Genomic DNA, 20,987 nt, shown 5'->3' on the forward strand with positions numbered 1-20,987 from the left:
CACGTACGGCGGGACTATAAAGAGGGCAGTAGCCGATAGCTTTCGTCTCGTAATTTATTCTGAGCATGCGTGTCTTGTTGTATACACACGATCGGAATTTAAATGATCGGATTTTGTATCCTGCTCTCAAACTTTGTATGTTGGAAATTCCGACGGAAAAAGTCAGATGGAGCCCACACACGGTTGGAATTTCCGACAACACAGTCCAATTGTACATTTTCCGTCGGAAAGTCTGACCGTGTGTACAGGGCACAACTGTATCAGATAATGTGGGAAGCTAACAATTCATATTTACCTAACTAAAACAACATACTGCATACAAAATGCAACTTAAAAATTCTATAGAATTTAAAGAGTTTGTTAAAAATGACCGATAATTATTTTAAACCAGAGTGACAATAATTAGTAATTTACCCTTTTCAGCTCCTGGTGGTGCTTCATACATGAAGTTCAACCCACTCTTTACCTTTTCATCGCCCAAAAGTAACCTGTTGAGATAGAAAATAAAAAAGTTTCTTCAGCAACGTGAAGATGTTTTTGCTTTTCAGGTCCACCAACCCGGGCCTCTTTTTGAGATGCGTTATCAAGTTAAAAACATTTTTTTTTTTTTGCTAGAAAATTACTTAGAACCCCCAAACATTATACATTTTTTTCTAACACCCTAGAGAATAAAAACGGCGGTCGTTGCAATACTTTCGGTCACAGCGTATTTGCACAGCGGTCTTACAAGTGCACTTTTTTTGGAACAAAATACACTTTGTATTAAAAAAATAAGACAACAGAAAAAAGTTTGCCCAATTATTTTTTTATATTGTGAAAGATAATTTTACGCCGAGTAAATTGATACCAAACATGTCACGCTTCAAAATTGCGCCCGCTCGTGGAATGGTGACAAACTTTTCCCCTTAAATATCTCCATAGGCGACGTTTACAAAATTCTACAGGTTGCGTGTTTTGAGTTACAGAGGAGGTCTAGGGCTAGAATTATAGCTCTCGCTTTACCGATCGCAACGATACCTCACATGTGGTTTGAACATCGTTTTCATATGCATGCGCTACTCACGTATGCGTTCGCTTTTGCAGTGAGCTCGGCGGGGCGTGTTTAAATTTTTTCTTTTTTTACGGTTTAAAAAAAAATAAAAAAATTAATACATAAAAAAATATTGTGTCACTTTTATTCCCATTATAAGGAATGGAAACATCCCTTGCAATAGAAAAAAAAAAAACAGCATGACAGGAGCTCTTAAATATGAGATCTGGGGTCAAAAAGACCTCAGATCTCGTATTTACACTTAAATGCAATAAAAAAATAAAAGTAATTTAAGAAAATAATTTAAAAAAATGCCCCTTTAAGAGCTGTGGGTGGAAGTGATGTTTTGACGTCGCTTCCGCCCTGCGTTGTTATGGAGACAGGTGAGGACCATCTTCCCCTCACTCATCTACATGCCCAGCCAGGGTGAAGAGCCGATCACTTCCGCCGCTGCCGATGGATCCTGTAAGTGGTGGAGGGGACCCTCTCCCACCGCCGATAAAAGTGATCTTGCAGCGAATCCGCCACAGAGACCACTCTTATCAGAAACCGGACTGCCAGCCGAACATGAGGATACCGAGGCTATGGCAGCTAGCTGCTGCCATAATAACGATATCACCCATCAAAGTAAGGACGTATATCGGCGTGCGGCAGCCCCAAAGTGGTTAATAGAGGAGAAAGATACCTCCAGGTAAACTGCACTCACCTTATGCACTGTTATATAAAGTCATGTGAAGAATGAAAGCGATATTAAACCCAAAAGCAATTATATCGCAGCTAACCAATTCTTAGATGTGATGGCTGCAATCATTTCCTTTTTAGGCTTCCTTTCTTTTATTTTCCTCTGTTGATCCAGCCAGTTAGTTTGTTATTTTTTAAAAGAACAAGCTTTCCATCAGAATTTATCAGTTACAGAGAGAAGATAAACTATTTAACACTGACTGGGGAGCTTACAATGATCAGCTTTTATTTAAAAGCTTTATCCCCAAAAATGTTTTTGCTGCAACTGCTTATAAAGTGTTAGCTGCAGTTTGGCTTCAAATTGTTAGTGTAACTAAATCTGCTAGTAAATCTAACACTCCCTCCCATATAATGACAATGCTGCTCTCCAAAGGTGCCCCCTGTGCACCTTCATCCAGGGTCAGGGCAGTACAGGTGGTGTGTTACTGGCCAGATCACCAGGTAAAAACAAACAGAGGGGGGAAAAAAAAAAAAAAAAAAAAAAAAAAAAGAAAACTGATGCAGCCACCACATGTAATGATTAGTAAGGTGCAATTTACCCCCTTCCTGACCAGAGCACTTTTTGCGATTCGGCACCGAGTCGCTTTAACTTATAATTGTGCGGTCGTGCGACGTGACTCCCAAACAAAATTGACGTCCCTTTTTTTCCCCCACAAATAGAGCTTTTTGTCAGCATTTTATCACCTCTGTGTTTTTTTTTTTTTTGCGCTCTAAACAAAGAGATCGTGACAATTTTGAAAAAAACAAAACAAAAAACAAAACAAAAAAAAACACTTTTTTTTTTTACTTTTTGCTATAAATATCGGCCCAAAAAAATAAAAAAAATTTTCCCCTCAGTTTAGGCCGATACGTATTCTTCTACAGACTTTTGGTAAAAAAACAAAAAACAAAAAAAAACAAACACGCAATCAGCGTTTGATTGGTTTGTGCAAAAGTTATAGCGTCTACAAAACAGGGGATAGTTTTATGGCATTTTTATTAATAATTTTTTTTTTTTTTTTTTTTTTTTACTAGTAATGGCGGCGATCAGCAATTCATGACTGACATTATGGCGGACACATCAGAAAATTTTGACCAATTTTTGGGACAATTGGCATTAATACAGCGATCATTGCTAAAAAAAATGGCACCGATTACAGTAAAAAGGTCACTGGCAGTGAAAGGGTTAACCACTAGGTGGCGCTGTACGGGCTAAGTGTGTCCTAGGGAGTGATTCTAACTGTGGGTGGAGGGGTTGTGTGTGTGTGTGTGACACATCACTGATCAGTGCTTTTTCCAGGGAGCGCTGATCAGTGACAGTATCACTAGGCAGAACGGGGAGCCTGTTTACATTAGCTTCTCCCCCTTCTTCCTCACTGAGACGATAGCGGGTATCCCCGCAGACATCGGGTCTGCAGTCACAGAGCTCCCAACGCGCACCAACTCTTAAAGGGCAACATACAGGTACGTTAATCTGCCTGTACATGCCTTTCTGCCGCAGTATATCTGTGTGAGGTGGTCGGGAAGCGGTTAAGTATACCCCATGCAAATTGTTGAATTTTTCAACAAGCACACAATGGTTTTTCCATTCAAATAGTGGCAACAGATAAAGGTGATCTTGAATAATAACACAATAAGAGTCCATCCACACAGGGAGTCCATCCACACAGGGGTAACACGACTTCCAGCGAGACTTTGGGAGGCAACTTGGACACGACTTGAGTATGAATCACAGCACGACTTGAGGCAACTTACAAGGCAACTTGAAGTTGCCTCCAGGACAGGGGACTTTGCCAGTGGCTAATCACACAATAATCAGCTCTATGGGAGGGAGGGGTTTGCCTAGAAAACTATTTTTACTTCCTGGAAAGTTGCTTCAGTTAAGACAGGGGATCAGACTTGGAGGCAACTTCCATTGAAATCAATGGGTACAAGTTGCCTAGAAGTCGGATTGAAGTCGTACATGAACCTTTTCTGAAGTCGGAGCGACTTCAGTAGTGTACATTAAGACGGCTCCATTCATTTACATTGATTTTATCGTGTTGCGCGACTTCAAGTCGGATCCAAAGTACTGACATTTGTTGGTTTCAAGTTCCAAGAAGTAGTTAACCAACCTGATCACAAAGGAAACACAGGTCAACAGCAACATCTTCTTTCCCTCAAGATGCAAAAAGAAGAATCTCATACCACAGGGTCTCCGGATTAAAAATCCTTGTGCAAATACACCGAACTCTTCTTATGCAGAAGGACTCCGCAGACGTACCAGCGAAAAGTTAAGGAACAACCTCATTCATAAACCGTATGGTAAAAGGGAAACAATCCGGAAACAAAAGCAGTTGATGTTTGGAACCTCAGCACCATTGGACCCTACAAGCATCAACCAAATTAGAGAATGAAATCGAAACCTTTCAGAAGACAACTGCAAAAACTTGCCATGAACGGGAGGCAAAAAAAGAAAAAAAAAAAACTCCAAAAGCTACGCCATGAGCAGACCTTTTGGATACAACCTAAACAACACATTTGTCAAATCATAAACTTTCTACACCAGAAACAACAGTCCTCTCCAAAGGCCTTACATTCTGCCCAACCACCATATTGGATAATTTACAGGTATGGTCAGATATGGATGAATTCTTTAGGAGACTGAGGCTCAAAGAATATTTGCACAGTAATGAAAGGAATCCTAAGACAATAGTAAGTGACAAAAAGAAAAAGAACAGCAACTTCACACCTCCACAAGGACGCAACCCCAAACTGGATACCAAACTGGATACCAAACTGGATACCTATATTGACAGCTTCAGGCTGCGAGTTACATCCCTGCTAGCCACCCAACAAAACAAAATATTATACTACCTTTCACCACTGGAGCGAAGAGCTGTACACGATCTGCGCAATAATCAGGCCTTGACCATCCAACCAGCAGATAAAAGGGGGAGCAGTCGTTGTGATGGATACAGACAAATATATACAAGAGAGCCAGAGGCAGCTGGCAAATACTACCTACAAAAAACTGGATTATGATCCGACCCAGGATTTTACTAAGCGATTAAAAGGTCTCATTGCGACAATACCAAGCCACCTACATTCAGAACTCATCAATGCGATTCCAGATAATCCAGAAATTGGAGACTTCTACATACTTCTACATGCTGCCCAAGATTCACAAGCCAGGAAATCCAGGCAGACCCATTATAACAGGTATGAATACACCGAACATATCTCGGGCCTTGTAGAAAACTACTTTATACATATTATAAATGTACTATACGTGCCCAACTGTGCTTGTTAATTCTAACTGTTTTACTGTTGGCAGACTTTTGCCCTCTCACTGGCTCCCCCTGGTGGGTTTAGACCCGGGTTCGCTTCCCCCGGCGGCTGGTGGGACTCTGGGAGGGTGATTGGCGGTTTACCACAATGGAGGCCACATCATGTCTTCTCCTTGCACGCGTCCTGGCCGACACCGTCAGGCCATGTTGGACGCCTGCACACGCGGGCGCGCGGTGCTGCCGCGCGTGCGCTACCCGGACCTGGCACGGTGCGGGCTCGCGCACGACATTGCTGTGCGTGGCCAGTGCTATGCACCTTGGTGTGGGGTGCGCTTCGCCTGCGCACGCGTTGTAGAGTCCCTGACCCCTCGACGCTATGCGCCGGTGATACGGTGCTGGCATCCATTAGTGGGGTTGAGGGGTATAAAATGGCGGTATCTACCACTATCCTGACACGCCGAAGGGACCCAGAGATTTTAGATGGTGATATAATGATCGTGAGTGGATATAGTCGAGATGGGGTACCATTGGGACCTCTATTTAACATATTACCCGTTATTGGATGTCCTTAATAGGATTAATCTATTACCATTGTTTATGCAGAAAACTACTCATTCTCCAGTGTCCTGTTACACTCGAGTTTCCTCATTCCTAACACCGATCACACCAAGGAGGCAAAATTTTCCACCCATTCAGTGGTGGTAAGCCCCATTCTTTTTTCCGGACCCTATAAAAAAAAAAAAAAAAAAAAAAAACAAACATTCGCAGCCTTATATGGGCAATTATGATTTAATTTATATTTGGCCCCTGCCCTTGCAGTTTTTTTACCAACATTCACTTATCTTTCGTGCCCTTTTCCTAATAGGTTAATTCTTGTCCACTTCAATCTTCATTATTGTGCACCCTTCGCTATTTTGAAGCTTACACTATGCACGTTTTTGAATATATATATGCTAGCAGACTCACCATTCACGAGTTCACAGTGGATATTATCCTTACTTTTTTTTATCAAACCTCTTCCATTTACTTTCACCTTGTTTTTTCCCTTTCCTTATCGTGATTTCGTTTCCCTTTCTTATCTTCACTTCCCCAATATCTTTCACTCGGTGGTTTTATTCTCACTGGGTATTCTTATGTATGGTCCCTATCACCGTTTATGAATATCTTCCACAATCATCCAATTGTGATAATACACCTGTATCTCACACAGGGTCACTACTTGTGAAAGGTTTCGGGGTTATAATTTTTAAATTAGTGAGTTTAATACCAACGTTTCCATATATTTAGATATCGGCTTGTGTCGGGGTCAATACACCTCCCAGTCGCCGGGGGAGGCTCCCCCCGGTATGTCTGAGCTACCCTGGGGCTAAGGCGTCTGGGTAAGACTCTGCTAAATTTTGATATGTATTGTACAATCGCCTTTTTCTCCATTTTTTCTGTGTCGTTATTGAAGGTTACTTTATACAGTTTTTATTGATCTAATTGTGATTTATGTATAGATCTCTAGATGCATGTATTTCCTGAAGAAGCTGAAAAGCGAAACTAGTCAAAATACTACACCTTCCCCATGAGTTATTGATATGTTGCATTGCAAAATGTTTTTATTTTTAATAAACGATAAAATCTTTTTTTATATATTTCTTCTCTTTTGTTTTCTCAATTTATATAAAATGTTTAATGTGATCCGCAATAGTCCCCCTGCTCGCATTCTCTCTTGATGTTTCTGGCCGGAGACCAGAATTTCCAAACATTTATTCCTTGTAGAAAACATGTTGAAACCTTTAGTCATGAACACTGCGAGTTTCCTACAAGGCACCACTGATTTTCTGAACAAGCTTAACAATAAACAATTACCACCAAATACACTTCTAGTCACCAGGGATGTAGAATCTCTGTACAGTAACATTCCTCACAAGGATGGGTTGGCGGCATGTCACAGATTCTTATCCTCACCAAACCACAAATACACTGCTGAGGATGTGACACAGCTCATCAAATTCATTCTGAGGCCGCGTACACACGGGCGGACTGTTCTCCCAACCTTGTCCGCTGAACAGTGTTTGGGCGGACAGTCCGCCCGTGTGTGGGCTTTCAGCGGACAGTTGGACGGACAAAGTCTTTCGGAAATTCCGAAAAACTGTCCGCTGAAACTGTGTTTGAGCGAACAGTCCGCCCGTGTGTAGGCTACTTTCGAAATGAGCAAACTGTTCCCGCTTGGAAAGTCCGCCCATTTCGAGCGCGTGTACAGGTAGGCGGGGCCTGCGAAGGAGACGTCGCGGGCTCCGCCGCCTGGAATTGGCTTAAAGGGGAACCCCAACGCCGAAAAAAATCGGGGTGGGGGTTCCCCCAAAGTCCACACCAGACCCTTGTCCGAGCACGCTACCCGGCCGGCCAGGAAAGGGGGGCGAGCGAGCGCGCCCCCCCTCCTGAGCCGTACCAGGCCGCGTGCCCTCAACATGGGGGGTGCCTTGGGGAAGGGGGGGCCGCGCGGCCCCCCCACCCCAAAGCACCTTGTCCCCATGTTGATGAGGACAAGGGCCTCTTCCCGACAACCCTGGCCGTTGGTTGTCGGGGTCTGCGGGCGGGGGGCTTATCGGAACCCGGGAGCCCCCTTTAAGAAGGGGGCCCCCGGATACCGGCCCCCCACCCTATGTGAATGAGTATGGGGTACAATGTACCCCTACCCATTCACCTGTGAAATAAAGTACAAAAAAAAACACAACACAGGGAAAAAATATTTTATTGCACAGCTCCGGGGGTCTTCCGTCTTCGGGGGTCTTCTCGCCGGACTCCTCCGCTATCTGTGTGTAGCTCTTTTACTAGCGGAGGAGTCCGGCTTTCTTCCTCCCCGCCGCCAGCCTCTTCTCCCGACTTCGGGGGTCTTGTCCCCCTCTTCGGTTCTTCTGCCGGGCCACCGCGCCTTCTTCTAGCTCTTTTGCAGGCGGTGGCCCGGTCTTCTGTCGCCGCTGCCTTCCGTTCTTCTGTCGCCGCCTTCGGTTCTTCTGCCGGGCCACCGCGCCTTCTTGTAGCTCTTTTACAGGCGGTGGCCCGGTCTTCTGTCGCCGCTGTCGCCGCTGTCGTCGCCGCCTTCCGTTCTTGTTCTTCTTCTTCTTCTTCTTCTCCTGGAGATGTTGACTCGACGAGCTCTCCGGCCGGAATGCCAGAGCCGCGCTGTGCGGTCACTTATATAGTGACAATGGGGCGGTGTCACATGGTATATGTCACATGGGTTGGTCACATGGTGACCCCGCCCCCTTACGATGTCATAGTCCCCATGTGACATCAACCCATGTGACCAACCCATGTGACATATACCATGTGACACCGCCCCATTGTCACTATATAAGTGACCGCACAGCGCGGCATTCTGGCATTCCGGCCGGAGAGCTCGTCGAGTCAACATCTCCAGGAGAAGAAGAAGAACAAGAAGAAGAACAAGAACAAGAACAAGAACAAGAACAAGAACAAGAACAAGAACAAGAACGGAAGGCGGCGGCGACGACAGCGGCGGCGACGACAGCGGCGACAGAAGACCGGGCCACCGCCTGTAAAAGAGCTAGAAGAAGGCGCGGTGGCCCGGCAGAAGAACCGAAGAGGGGGACAAGACCCCCGAAGTCGGGAGAAGAGGCCGGCGGCGGGGAGGAAGAAAGCCGGGCTCCTCCGCTAGTAAAAGAGCTACACACAGATAGCGGAGGAGTCCGGCGAGAAGACCCCCGAAGACGGAAGACCCCCGGAGCTGTGCAATAAAATATTTTTTCCCTGTGTTGTGTTTTTTTTTGTACTTTATTTCACAGGTGAATGGGTAGGGGTACATTGTACCCCATACTCATTCACATAGGGTGGGGGGCCGGTATCCGGGGGCCCCCTTCTTAAAGGGGGCTCCCGGATTCCGATAAGCCCCCCGCCCGCAGACCCCGACAACCAACGGCCAGGGTTGTCGGGAAGAGGCCCTTGTCCTCATCAACATGGGGACAAGGTGCTTTGGGGTGGGGGGGCCGCGCGGCCCCCCTTCCCCAAGGCACCCCCCCCATGTTGAGGGCACGCGGCCTGGTACGGCTCAGGAGGGGGGGGCGCGCTCGCTCGCCCCCTTTCCTGGCCGGCCGGGTAGCGTGCTCGGACAAGGGTCTGGTGTAGACTTTGGGGGAACCCCCACGCCGTTTTTTTTCGGCGTTGGGGTTCCCCTTTAAGCCCATTCCAGGCGGCGGAGCCCGCGACGTCTCCTTCGCGGGCCCCGCCTACCTGTACACGCGCTCGAAATGGGCGGATTTGCCTCCTCCTTACGTGGGCGAGTCCGTTCATTTCAAAAGTTGAGCGAACTGTTTGGCAAACAGTTTGCTGAAACAGTCCGCTCGTGTGTGGGCAAGTCCGCTCATGCAAATTTTGAGCGGACTGTTTGCCGAAACTGTTTGACGAACAAGGTTGGGCAAACAGTCCGCGCGTGTGTACGCGGCCTTACACACAACTACTTCACTTTCAATAATGACATCTATCTCCAGTGTATGGATACTAGGGCTGCAACTAACAATTATTTTCATAATCGATTAGTTGACCGATTGTTTCGATTAATCGGTTAATAACCTTAAAAAAAAAAAAAAAAGTGTGGTGTATAAATTTAGTTAATTATGTAAAGTTTAAAAAAAAAAAAAGGCAATTTATTCTTAAGTATCTCTATATGCAGTGGTAAATATAAATAACTATATGGTTAGGGAGCAAAATATCAAATCCACTCTGAGAATAACACAGAGGAGATATACTGTATATATTAGAGGGGATATATACTGTATATACTATTAGAGATATACTGTATATACCATTAGAGGAGAGAGATACTTTATATACCATTATAGGCTATATACTGTATACACCATTAGAGGAGATATACTGTATACACCATTAGAGGAGATATACTGTATACACCATTAGAGGAGATATACTGTATACACCATTAGAGGAGATATACTGTATACACCATTAGAGGAGATATACTGTATATAATATTGGAGGAGAGATATAGTGTTTATACTATTAGCGTGTATATACTATTAGAGGAGATATATGCTTTTAAAGGGTCAATCTGGTAAATATCAGACTCATTAAATTTAACCCCATTGTTACTGGCCGATTAATCGATTATGAATAGTAATTGATTTCATAATCGACTAGTTGTCGATCAATCGATTTGTTGTTTCAGCCCTAATGGGTACTGCTATGGGAAGCAAAATGGCACCCCAATATGCAAACTTATTTATGGCTGACCTGGAGGACAAGTTTCTGAACAGCATACAACAAAAGCCATACAGATATTATCGCTATATTGATGATATCTTCATGATATGGACTGGAGGTGAAGAAAAATCTAAACCAATTCTTCTCATTGATCAACACTTTTCACCCATCTATCAAACTAAAAATGGATTATTCAAACACACGTCAACTTCCTAGACACTACAGTATACATCAGGGATCACAAGCTTCACACGTCGATATACAGAAAACCGACTGACCGATGCAGCTATCTTCACAGTTCCAGTTTTCACCCCCAACACACTAAAGGGGCCACCATACACAGCCAGGCCATCAGATACCACCGAATTTGTTCAGACCCAGAAGACAGAGATAAACGTCTCAGAACACTGGCAGACACCTTCCATAAGAAAGGTTACAAAGGCGACAAAACCATCAACAACAGCATAAACACAGCCTTGAAAACCCGAAGAGAAAATCTCCTCCAATACACAGAGAAAAAAAACAAATAACCGAGTACCTCTAGTCACCACATACAACCCAGCACTAGAAGGGATCAAAAAGATAATCAAAAATTGACAACCCATTATAACAGAGGATGAAACTCTGAAAGGAATATTCCAACAACCCCCATTACTGGCTTTCAGACAACCACCCAACCTCAGACACAAACTAATCAGCAGGAAACTTCCCTCTGATTATGAAGTCACAAATAATGGACGCAAACCCTGCAATAAAAAAACGCTGCAAACTATGCAACCAGATCAATCTATCCAAAAGTGTCACACACACAAATGGGACCTTCAATATTATGGGATCTTACAACTGTACCTACAGTAATGTTGAGTACCTCATCCAATGCAAAAGGTGCAGCAAAGGATCTTATGTTGGTGAAACAGGACAGAAGTTGCAAGGGAGGATGAATTTACACAGACATACCAACAAGGAACATAAAGTAGACAATTTATGCACACCTGTGGGACATCACTTCTCACAACCGGACCACACTATAGAAGACCTCAATGTTTTAGTTCTTAAAGGGAATTTCAGAACTATCCAGGAAAGGAAAACCTTTGAACTAAGAATGATAATTCTTTTTGACACAAAAAATAATGGCCTGAATTTAGATATAGGTTTCCTTACCCATTATACTAAAGTCTGACTTAACTCTGCTGGCATCTTTATTGCCATTGATTTGTATGTGTTTTTTTTTTCCTCTCTCTCCCTCTCTCCTTTCCCTCAGAGATGTGTTTTTTTTTTTTTTTTTTTTTTTTTTTACACATTCTGCTTAAAAATTTGTAAATCAGTACTGCTTGGACCTTGAAGAAGGGGACATACCCCGAAAGCTTGTCCAAAAAATTGTATGTTTGTGCAAATAAAAAAAGGGATCACGGACAGTACTCGATTTTCTTGGTTTCAAGTTAAAATCTTTTTTTTTTTTTTTTTTAACTAGAAAATTACTTAGAATCCCCCAAACTAAATAATAAAAATCATATCTATATATCTATATTTTTTTTTTTTTTTTTTTTTTTTTTAGTAGACACCCTAGAGAATAAAATGGTGGTTGTTACAATATTTTATGTCACACTGCATTTGCCCAGCGGTCTTTCAAATGCAATTTTTTTCAAAACAAATTACTTTAACGAATTAAAAAAAAATAAAACGAACCAATAAAGTTAGTCCATTTTTATTTTTTTTGTATAATTTGAAAGATTTTACGTCACGAGAATCGTGATCTTTTTATTCTAAGCAAAAAAAATTGCGATTCTCATTTTGGCCAGAATCCTGCAGCTCTAATGTGAACAAAGAGCCAGGTTTCCAACATGTGCATTATTTTGCTTTTCCCAAGTACAATACATGAAAACCATGACTTCCATTGGGCAAGGCTTTAGAAATGACCGGTGAATATAATCGTTGGAACATACCGATTGTTATAAGACTCTTGTTCTTTTAGGTACTGCTGCATTAGATCATCTTGCTTTTTCTGATCATAAGATATTTTCTGTTCTGCCATCCATACCTAGGACAAAAACATTCATCAATAAATGTTAGGAAATGCACCAAAGAATCAAAACCAGTCGGACAAATTAGTCTCAAATCACAAAACTTTATAAAAAAAAAAAATATATATATATATATATATATATATATATATCTTTTTTTAGACTGTAATTTTCAGAAACCACCAGATGATCCGGAAAAATAACATTGACCTTTATTAAAATAAGAATCCATTTGAGAATCAGGACAGCAATGGGCTCAATTTACAAACATGCAGAGAGAGCAATCGATAAGCAGCTTTTTCTTGAAAATGCTAGGTTACTGGCTGTGATGCTGATACAATGACTTGGCTCATTTTGGATCAAAAATCCCTGTTTGCATACTTGTCCTGGGCTGACGACTTACAAACGATTGATGCCATTCAGTCAGCATGGGAGGCACACAGTTCTTCTTTTCAAACCACTCAGTACCTGCTGGTGATGTTCTCTATAGAAGGTGATCCTTACCTCACCTTGAATCACTTTAAATAAAATGAAGGATTCTGGATGAAAGTTTGAAGTGGTTGTAAAGCTCAGACATGAAATATGAACAAAGCATATCCCCCCTCTATAGTGTGCACTTACCTCAATCCAGAGCCCTAATACCGCGTACACATGAGCGGACTTTGACGGACTATGTCCGACGGACTTTCGGCGGAGTTCTGACGGATTTTCCGAATTAACGGACTTGGCCAAACACAATCACACCAAAGTCCGACGGATTTGAACGTGGTGACGTACGACCGGACTACAACAAGGAAGTTCATAGCGAGTAGCCAATAGCTGCTCTAGCATCTTTTTTCGTCCGTCGGACTAGCATACAGACGAACTGATTTTTCGACCAGACTCAAGTCCGTCTGAAAGATTTGAAACATGTTTTAAATCTAAAGTCCATCGGATTTTTAGACAGCAAAGGTCCAATGAAGTCCACACACGATCGAATTGTCCAGTGGATTCGTTCCGTCTGACCTAGTTCGTCAAAAAGTCCGGTCGCGTGTACACGGCAATAGTCTGCAAGCTTCCTGGCTGTTTTGCTGACTTGCATAAACCTGAGCAATTATGTACCAAAATGAGCATGGTTACAGTGGATTTGTCTGCCAGCTCTTAACTGAAAAATTCAGTGTAATTGGGAGTATTTTAAATATGGCCATATGCATACAGCCTTATATAGGTGGGAGGAGCTTGAAAAGTTAAATTTGTATTTGTTTGTTCATAGCTATATCATGTCTTGTAATATTAATAAGGAATTCATATGCTGAGTTAATGCATACATTGACTGTCATTAAAAAAAAAAAAAAAAGTCAGAACTCATGTATGATATATGACTGATTTCATACGATATAGCTAGTGTGCAACCGGACACGACTGTCTAGAAATAACATGCTGAGACATACAGAATGTATATTGTTTGTCATCATAGCCAGTAGCCAATAGCTGCCCTAGCGTTGGTTTTTGTCTGTCGGACTAGCATACACACAAGCCGATTTCTTGATAGGAACTGGGTCCGGCGGAGTTCCGGTGAAAAAATTTGAAACATGTTCTATTTCTAAAGTCCATCAGATTTTTGGACAGCAAAGGTCCGATGGAGCCCACACACGATCGAACTGTCCGCCAGATTTGTTCCGTCTGATCTTTTCTGACGAAAAGTCCGGTCGTGTGTACGTGGCATTAGGGGTTTATTACAAAAGCTGGAGAGTGCCAAATTAGGCTCGCTTTTGCAGAGAAACCAATCACCTTCCAGGTTATATTGCCAAAGCTTCATTAAACAAACTGAGGTTAGAAGCCGATTGGCTACCATGCACAGATGCACCAGATTGTGAGTGCTCCAGTTTTAGTAAATCTCCCCCTAAGTGTCATTTCTGTCTGCTGCTTCATTCCTCCGCTATCAGCATTAATCGCTTCTCACAAGTTTTCCTGACACCAAGCAAAAATGGTGACAGGGAGGAACCTTCAGCTGATTGGCAGCCTCAGCTCTGTACCTATGAGCTCTGTGGAGGGGGGGTGTGTCCCTTCCCTCCAATCAGCTCTAAGAGCTCTCTTAACTGAGCTCTACAGATTGTAACTTCAGATCTGTATCCCTTTTTTCTGACAGCTCAGAGAAGCTTTATAAATTCTGGATTTTGAACAGATGTAGAGAAGACTGCAGATAAACAAGTATAATGTATATAGGAGGCTGTGTTTCATCTCTATGTATCACCTGTGGCCAGTCACTATGTATCACCTGTGGCCAGTATATGTAAGTGTTCACAACCACTTAAATAGTAAATAAAGCAGTCTCAGTACCAGTGGTGCCCCTTACTAGGCCGAGCTTTAGAGTTCCTCTTTCAAACTTAATTGCATTTATTGGCCATATGTAATTATCCAAGAAAAACCAGTCTAAAACATAACCAGTGGATGGGGCTCAATTACTGTGTGTTCAAAGAAACCTAAACTGCAAGAAATATGGAGGTTGCCATCGTTGAACTCTCCATCTAAAAATGGTTGTTGCCTAGCCGTCACTAACCCCAGACAAGTATACGTAGAACTATTAACTTACCTTGTTACATGTTTGTTCTGGGTCAGTTATTCAGAAAGTATTTTAGGCTGGGTTCACACCTCTGATGGATGTAGCGCGGAGCAGGGGGTCCGGTGTGTCCGTGTTCTCTTTTTCAGGGATGAAATTTTGCCTGAATTCAGCCCTGAAAGGGAACCAAAGAAGCACAGCGTTCCTGTACAAGCCACGCCGCAGCCACAACAGAGATATGTGAACCGTCTCCATAGAGAGCTGGTCACATTCTCCTGTCATGCGAATAAAAATCCACATCCGATTCGCATAGGTGTGAACCCAACCTAAAAGTAGGAACATTAGTCAGAACATTAAGTCCTGCTACATCACCTCAGGCTGGCCCCTTTTGTAGGTAGAGCTATGTAAAGCATGAAAGACAAGTGTCTATACTGTTTAAAGTACTACACCATTTCCCCCTGTTCTGCACATGCTCAGTTGCTCTCCATTTTTAGGCACTGCCAAGTTTGTAGAGGCCGATCTGCAGACAGCCTTTAAAGCCGAATTAAACCCTCCTATTCTTTACAGCCAAGGAAGCTGCTTCCGTTTGATCTGCAACTGCCATGATGCTGCACATGTGATTAGTTATTATACCAGCCAGTTTATGGTTTGACAGTTTGGTTGAGGACACAAGCAAATGTGACAGTTGGCAATCCCAGCATTCCAGAAACTTAACAGCTTAAAAAAACAGTTTACATTGATCCGCTTTATGATTTACTGCTGTTCAGGGGCTCTGGGCTTCAGCAAAATGGCAGGCTCCAGCAAGGAGAAACAGAAGCAATGCTGGAAACAAGTTACAGCACACGCTAGTTTTGGTAGCAGAATTATTAATGAGGAATGTACAATCCCTGCTAAAGAATATTTTTTTTTTATCAAGCTGTTATGGGTAAAGTTCTGCTTCCTCTATTACCAAACACAATTAAAATATATAAACAAAAAAAAAAGAAGAAGTATATTATTTTACAGTTTTGTCCATCTGACATCCTTTAACCACTTAAGGACCGTCCCATGTACATTTACTGTGGCAGGACAGCCTTTTAGTGCAAAATCACATACCTCTGTGCGATTCTCATCTTTGGCTCTCGGTCATGGGCCCCCGAAGCCCCACTCGCACTGCGATTGGATAAAGCGGGAGCCAATCAGCGGGTCTGGCAGCCATGATGGCTGCTGGGAACCTGGTGATCATTTGCAGAGAGGCAGAACAGCAGTCTGCCTATGTAAACAAGGCAGATCGCAGTACTGCCAGAAGGGAAAATGGAGATCTCATGTATTTGGTAAGCAGAAACAAAGATCTGTTTTCTTTTAGTCAAAGCACTTCCCCTACAGTTAGAAAGCACACATTGGGAACGCATTTAACCCTTTGATTGCCCCTGATGTTAACCCTTTCCCCGCAGTGTCATTTATACAGTGATCAGTGCATTTAGCACTGATCACTGTATTGGTGTCACTGCTCCCCAAAAAGTGTCACCGGGTGTCAGATTTGTCCGTCGCAGTCCCGCTAAAAAACGCTGATCGCCGCCATTACTTGTAAAAAATAAAAAAGCCCTAAATCTATCCCATAGTTTGTAGATGCTATAACTTTTGCGCAAACCAATCAATATATGTCTATTGGGATTTTACCAAAAATATGTAGCAGAATACATATTGGCCAAAATTTATAAGAAATTTGATTTTTTTACATTTTTATTGGAAATTTTTTATAGCAAAAAAAAAATAATTTTTTTTCTAAATTGTCGCTTTTTTTGTTTATAGCGCAAAAAGTAAAAACTGCACATGTGATCAAATACCACCAAAAGAAAGCTCTATTTGTGGGAAAAAGGGACATCCATTTTATTTAGGTACAGCGTCGCACGACCGCGCAAATGTCAGGTAAAGTAATGCAGTGCTGTATAGCAGGGCTCGACAAACCCCAGGCGCCAGGTCGCCAATGCGACCAGAAATCGCAACCTGGCGCCTAAGCTGCCACCAGCCCACTCACTATCGATGCCCCAGACATGCAGCACTGACTGCCGTCCTCATCCCTCCTCCACACTCAGCAGCGCCGTGCTGAGTGTGTGAAACTGACAAGCAATGGAGAGAGGAGGATCTGTCAGCCTGATGTCGGGGTGGGCGGGACCCAGCCAGGGTGGGGGCGGGACCTAGCAGCTATCAAACACCAGACAATGGGATCTGGGCGGGCCGCTACGTGTATGTGGGCCTCCCCTTTTCTTAAGCAGCCCAATCGTTGGCTGGTGTTTGATAGCTGCTGAGTCCCGCCCACCCCGGCCGGGTCCCGCCCACCCCGACATCAGGCTGAAATCTGACATATCCGCCTCTCTGTTACTTGTCAGTTTCTCACCCCGGCCGGGTCCCGCCCATTCCGATTATCCCGCCTCAATTCTGACAGCTCCTCTGTTACATTTCAGTAACAGAGTGCTCCGTGTGAAACCTACCAGTGCCACCGCCAATCAGTGCCACCTGCCACCAATCAGTGCCACCTGCTAGTGCCAACCAGTGCTACCTCCAATCAATACCACCTGCAACCACCAACCAGTGCCAGCTGCCACCGCCAATCAGTGCCAGCAACAACCAGTGCCACCTGTCAGTGCCACCGCCAATCAGTGCCACCTGCTAGTGCCAACCAGTGCCACCGCCAATCAATACCACCTGCCACCACCAACCAGTGCCACCGCCAATCAATACCACCTGCCACCACCAACCAGTGCCAATCAATACCACCTGCCAGTGCCACCTGCCAGTGCCAATCAGTGCCACCTGCCAGTGCCGAGTGTCACCGTCAATCAGTGCCACCTGCCAGTGCCATCTGCCACAGCCAATCAGTGCCACCTGCCAGTGCCACAGCCAATCAGTGCCACCTGCCAGTGCCAACCACTGCCACCTGCCACCACCAACCAGTGCCACCTGCCAATGCCAACCAGTGCCACCGCCAATCAGTGCCATCGCCAATCAGTGCCAACGCCAACCAGTGCCACCTGCCAACACCAACCAGTGCCACCGCCAATCAGTGCCATCTGCCAGTGACAACTAGTGCCATTGCCAACCAGGGCCACCTGCCATCACCAACCAGGGCCACCTGCCATCACCAACCAGTGTCACCAGCCAGTGCCAAACCAGTGTCACCAGCCAGTGCCATCTGGCAGTTCCACGTGCCTTCCAGTGGCAACCAGTGCCACCTGCCAGTGCCATCTGTTGCCAGCCTTACTCTTTCTGGTCAGCCCATACCCCTGATTTAACAGGATTTCAATGGAGTTATTGACTGGTTGCTCCATTGTGAGTTAGGGATAGGGGGTGAAAATTAGGGGGGGGGGGGGGGGGCGGGCGGATGTAACTTTTTAACCAAAGTACCGCCGTCATTGTATGTTGGTACTTTGAAGCTAAATACCGTTGTTATGGCAGCAGATAGCTGCGAGATCACCTCTCCGGCCGGGTTACGGTCTTCTCTGTCGCTTACCAGAGCCATCGATAGTAGCAAAGACGACTGCTTCTCGGCCTTTTGGCTAAGATCAAGTGTAGTATCTGTTCTTATCAGTTGCCAAAGGAGGCGCTGGTCCATCCCTATTTGAGAGGGTTTGGGCGGCGCTCTCCGATGGTGTAATTTGCACCCGGAAGGACAGTTTCGGTAGGGGCCACGTCGTGCCGCCCGACAGTAAACTGGGGGCCGATGCATGGTCGAGTCTGAGCCGTCTGGAAGGATGCTCCTGGTGAGGACGGGTGCTGCCTGGTCGGATCCAGAGGGTCGGGTACCTGGCCTCTGGTCTGGATTGGGGTAGTTCTAGCCCCGGGCAGTTTTTCGGAGGGAAAACCGGCTTCTCCCTTGGTGGGGGAGAGAAGCGGTTAGTACTTTCCGAATGTAATTAGGAAGGAGTGACGGGAGCGACGGTGGAGCCTAATGGCAAAGGGCTCTCACCAAGCTTCCTGATCTTCATGCCTTCCTGTCCGGGGTGGGGGCCGCTGTGGTCTGGACTGGGGGTCAGGGCGGTCTTGAAAGCCTATGGAGTATGTGCCCCTGGAGTGGCAGTCCGGGGGTGCCTAAGAATCACCGCGAGTGAGGGTCACTTTGATTTTGGGCACCAAGGTCACTGCACCATAACACGCTTTTTTAGCACCTGCCTCTTGGGCCGGGCCTTTTGGCTGGGACCAGAGGAATTTTTTATTCCCGGCCGGAGGGCCTGGTCGTTGTTTCACACAACGACCACTTTTTCACTCTCCTCTCCACTATCCCTTCCCCACTTTTTATTTATTTTCAGTGTGTGTTTTTGTCACGTCTTGTTTTGTCACTTTTCACATTTGCTGTGATGAGTAGGGTCACAGGTTCTAGGGCCTGTCCTGAAAGTCTGGTGAGGGGGTGGACATGGCCTTCTGGCTTAGCTCACCCTCTTCCTTAGGGTTGGGGTCTTCCTTCGGGGGAGCCTCACCTAGTATTTGGGTGGGTCTGTTTCGGCAGACCTTCCAAAGAACGGGGTCTGACTGGTTTCGGCCAGGAAGACCAAGTTTTAAGTGTCCTTGTCCCTGTCAGGAGCCTAACGCCCCGGGGGATTCAGGACAAGGTCCTCTGATTTTAGAGGACTTGTGTACCCACTGCACTTTTTTGTGTCACTCTCTATGTGTGTGCACATTTTTTATGCACTGGGTGAAGTTTTTTGGAGTGTTTTGCACGCCACTGGCTTTCAATAAAAAAAAAAATAAAAAAAAAAAATAATCAGTATCTCTCAGTCGGTCCGGTGATACCGTAGATACCAAGTGTAGATCCATGAAATGTCCTTCAACTGAGCCTCCAGGCTCCCTCAGAGAAACAGCCTTGTACACGGCCTTCTCCTGAAAAGTCCTCCCCTGGGGTTTCTCCAGTTACGGGGCCTCTCCTTAGATGAGACGGCACGGACCACCCTTGAATCATCAGGCCTCGATATCCATTCAGGCCTGTCCCTGCAGTTGCTTCACCTCGGGCTATCCAGCCCCGAGACTTGGAAATGCATGGAACAGCACCCCAACTCAGGAGGGCCATGGGGGCTGGTCAGGAGAACTAGGACCGAACAGACAGAAAAATCCTGATGATGTCAGTACCTTAAATACCACCTCCCAGAATGCAAAGCAGAAGAACACTCCCACTGGGCTGGTTCCGAGAAAAATGTGGCACTCAATACACCCAGCTAAACTGCGTTCTACCACTTGCCGGCGGTGACAGCGACACCTGCGGCCAAGGAGAACCCAGTGCAACCCAGCCAGACTGGTACTGAAATCATAATTTAGTAAAATTAGCCCTAAAACCCAACTGTGGTTTCAGGAATATTAACTTACAAAAACATATAGCGCATGCTCGTCGGGAGCCAGCGCTACATAAAACACAACTTTTTTCTGTTTTGGGCGGAGAGAGAACACCTGCCATGTTTTTATTGCTGTCTGAGCTCCTGTTAGTGAGATTCTCCCTCTCTATTTGTCCTGTTTATCGTTTTCACCAAGAGTGAAAAAAATCCTGAAATTTGGGTTGTCACCAGAACAGGAATAGTGGGGTTATCTTCTATGGGGACGCTACTTCTGGTGACAACAAAGGATTCTCTCATTTTACAGGGATTTCTCTCACTTCCTGTCTGGTTATGGGACAGGAAGTGAAGGGAAATCTCCCCAATGGGACACAGATTGCAAAAATAAACCTTACAGGAGGTTACAACCCTCCCTTACACTATCCAAAATAAATATTTGCCATAGTTCTACTATAAGAGGCTTGATACAGACGTCAGAGGTAATAGAATAATAAGAGGGATCCATGTTCTCACCTTCTTGATGTTGGATTTGGACGCAGGATGGAAATCCTTCTTACACATGAAGTTGGCAAATGACTTGCCCATGGCTGCGGCTCACCAGGGACGATCTCCCTACCAAACCTCCAGATCTGTCACTGCCAACAGCAGGCAGCTACCCCAAACTCAGCCCAGGGCCCGCCCACTTCCTGTTGTGTCCTTCCGGATGTGCGTCATAGAAAGGGGCTGTGCGAGGAAAACGTCATCAAAACAATGATACACTCACTTTCCAAAAAGATTCATTTCCTGTGAAATTTGTCAGAAGTTTACTATTTCCGTCTCTGAGGTTATTTTATATGTGATAAGACTCACTATATCACAGAACTGTGTGCTACGGAAAAATGGCCG

The 20,987-nt window shown here is 44.8% G+C and overlaps 1 protein-coding gene and 1 pseudogene across 1 annotated transcript; one reads left to right on the plus strand and one right to left on the minus strand.

Moving 5' to 3' along the window:
- Positions 1 to 351: 351 nt before the first annotated feature.
- On the minus strand, positions 352 to 20,828 carry LOC143924022 (corepressor interacting with RBPJ 1-like). The gene is made up of 3 exons (XM_077448038.1): positions 20,616 to 20,828; positions 12,189 to 12,283; positions 352 to 488 (listed from the first exon to the last, which is right to left on the minus strand). The coding sequence occupies exons 1-3, from the start codon at positions 20,685 to 20,687 to the stop codon at positions 383 to 385; spliced, it is 273 nt and encodes a 90-aa protein (XP_077304164.1). The 5' UTR covers positions 20,688 to 20,828; the 3' UTR covers positions 352 to 382.
- On the plus strand, positions 18,322 to 18,429 carry LOC143925781 (U2 spliceosomal RNA; annotated as a pseudogene).
- Positions 20,829 to 20,987: the final 159 nt, after the last annotated feature.

This window comes from Lithobates pipiens, unplaced genomic scaffold, assembly GCF_037356315.1.
Source record: "Lithobates pipiens isolate NorthernLeopardFrog02 unplaced genomic scaffold, aLitPip1_a1.2 Scaffold_22, whole genome shotgun sequence".
In the NCBI taxonomy this organism is placed as follows: domain Eukaryota; kingdom Metazoa; phylum Chordata; class Amphibia; order Anura; family Ranidae; genus Lithobates; species Lithobates pipiens.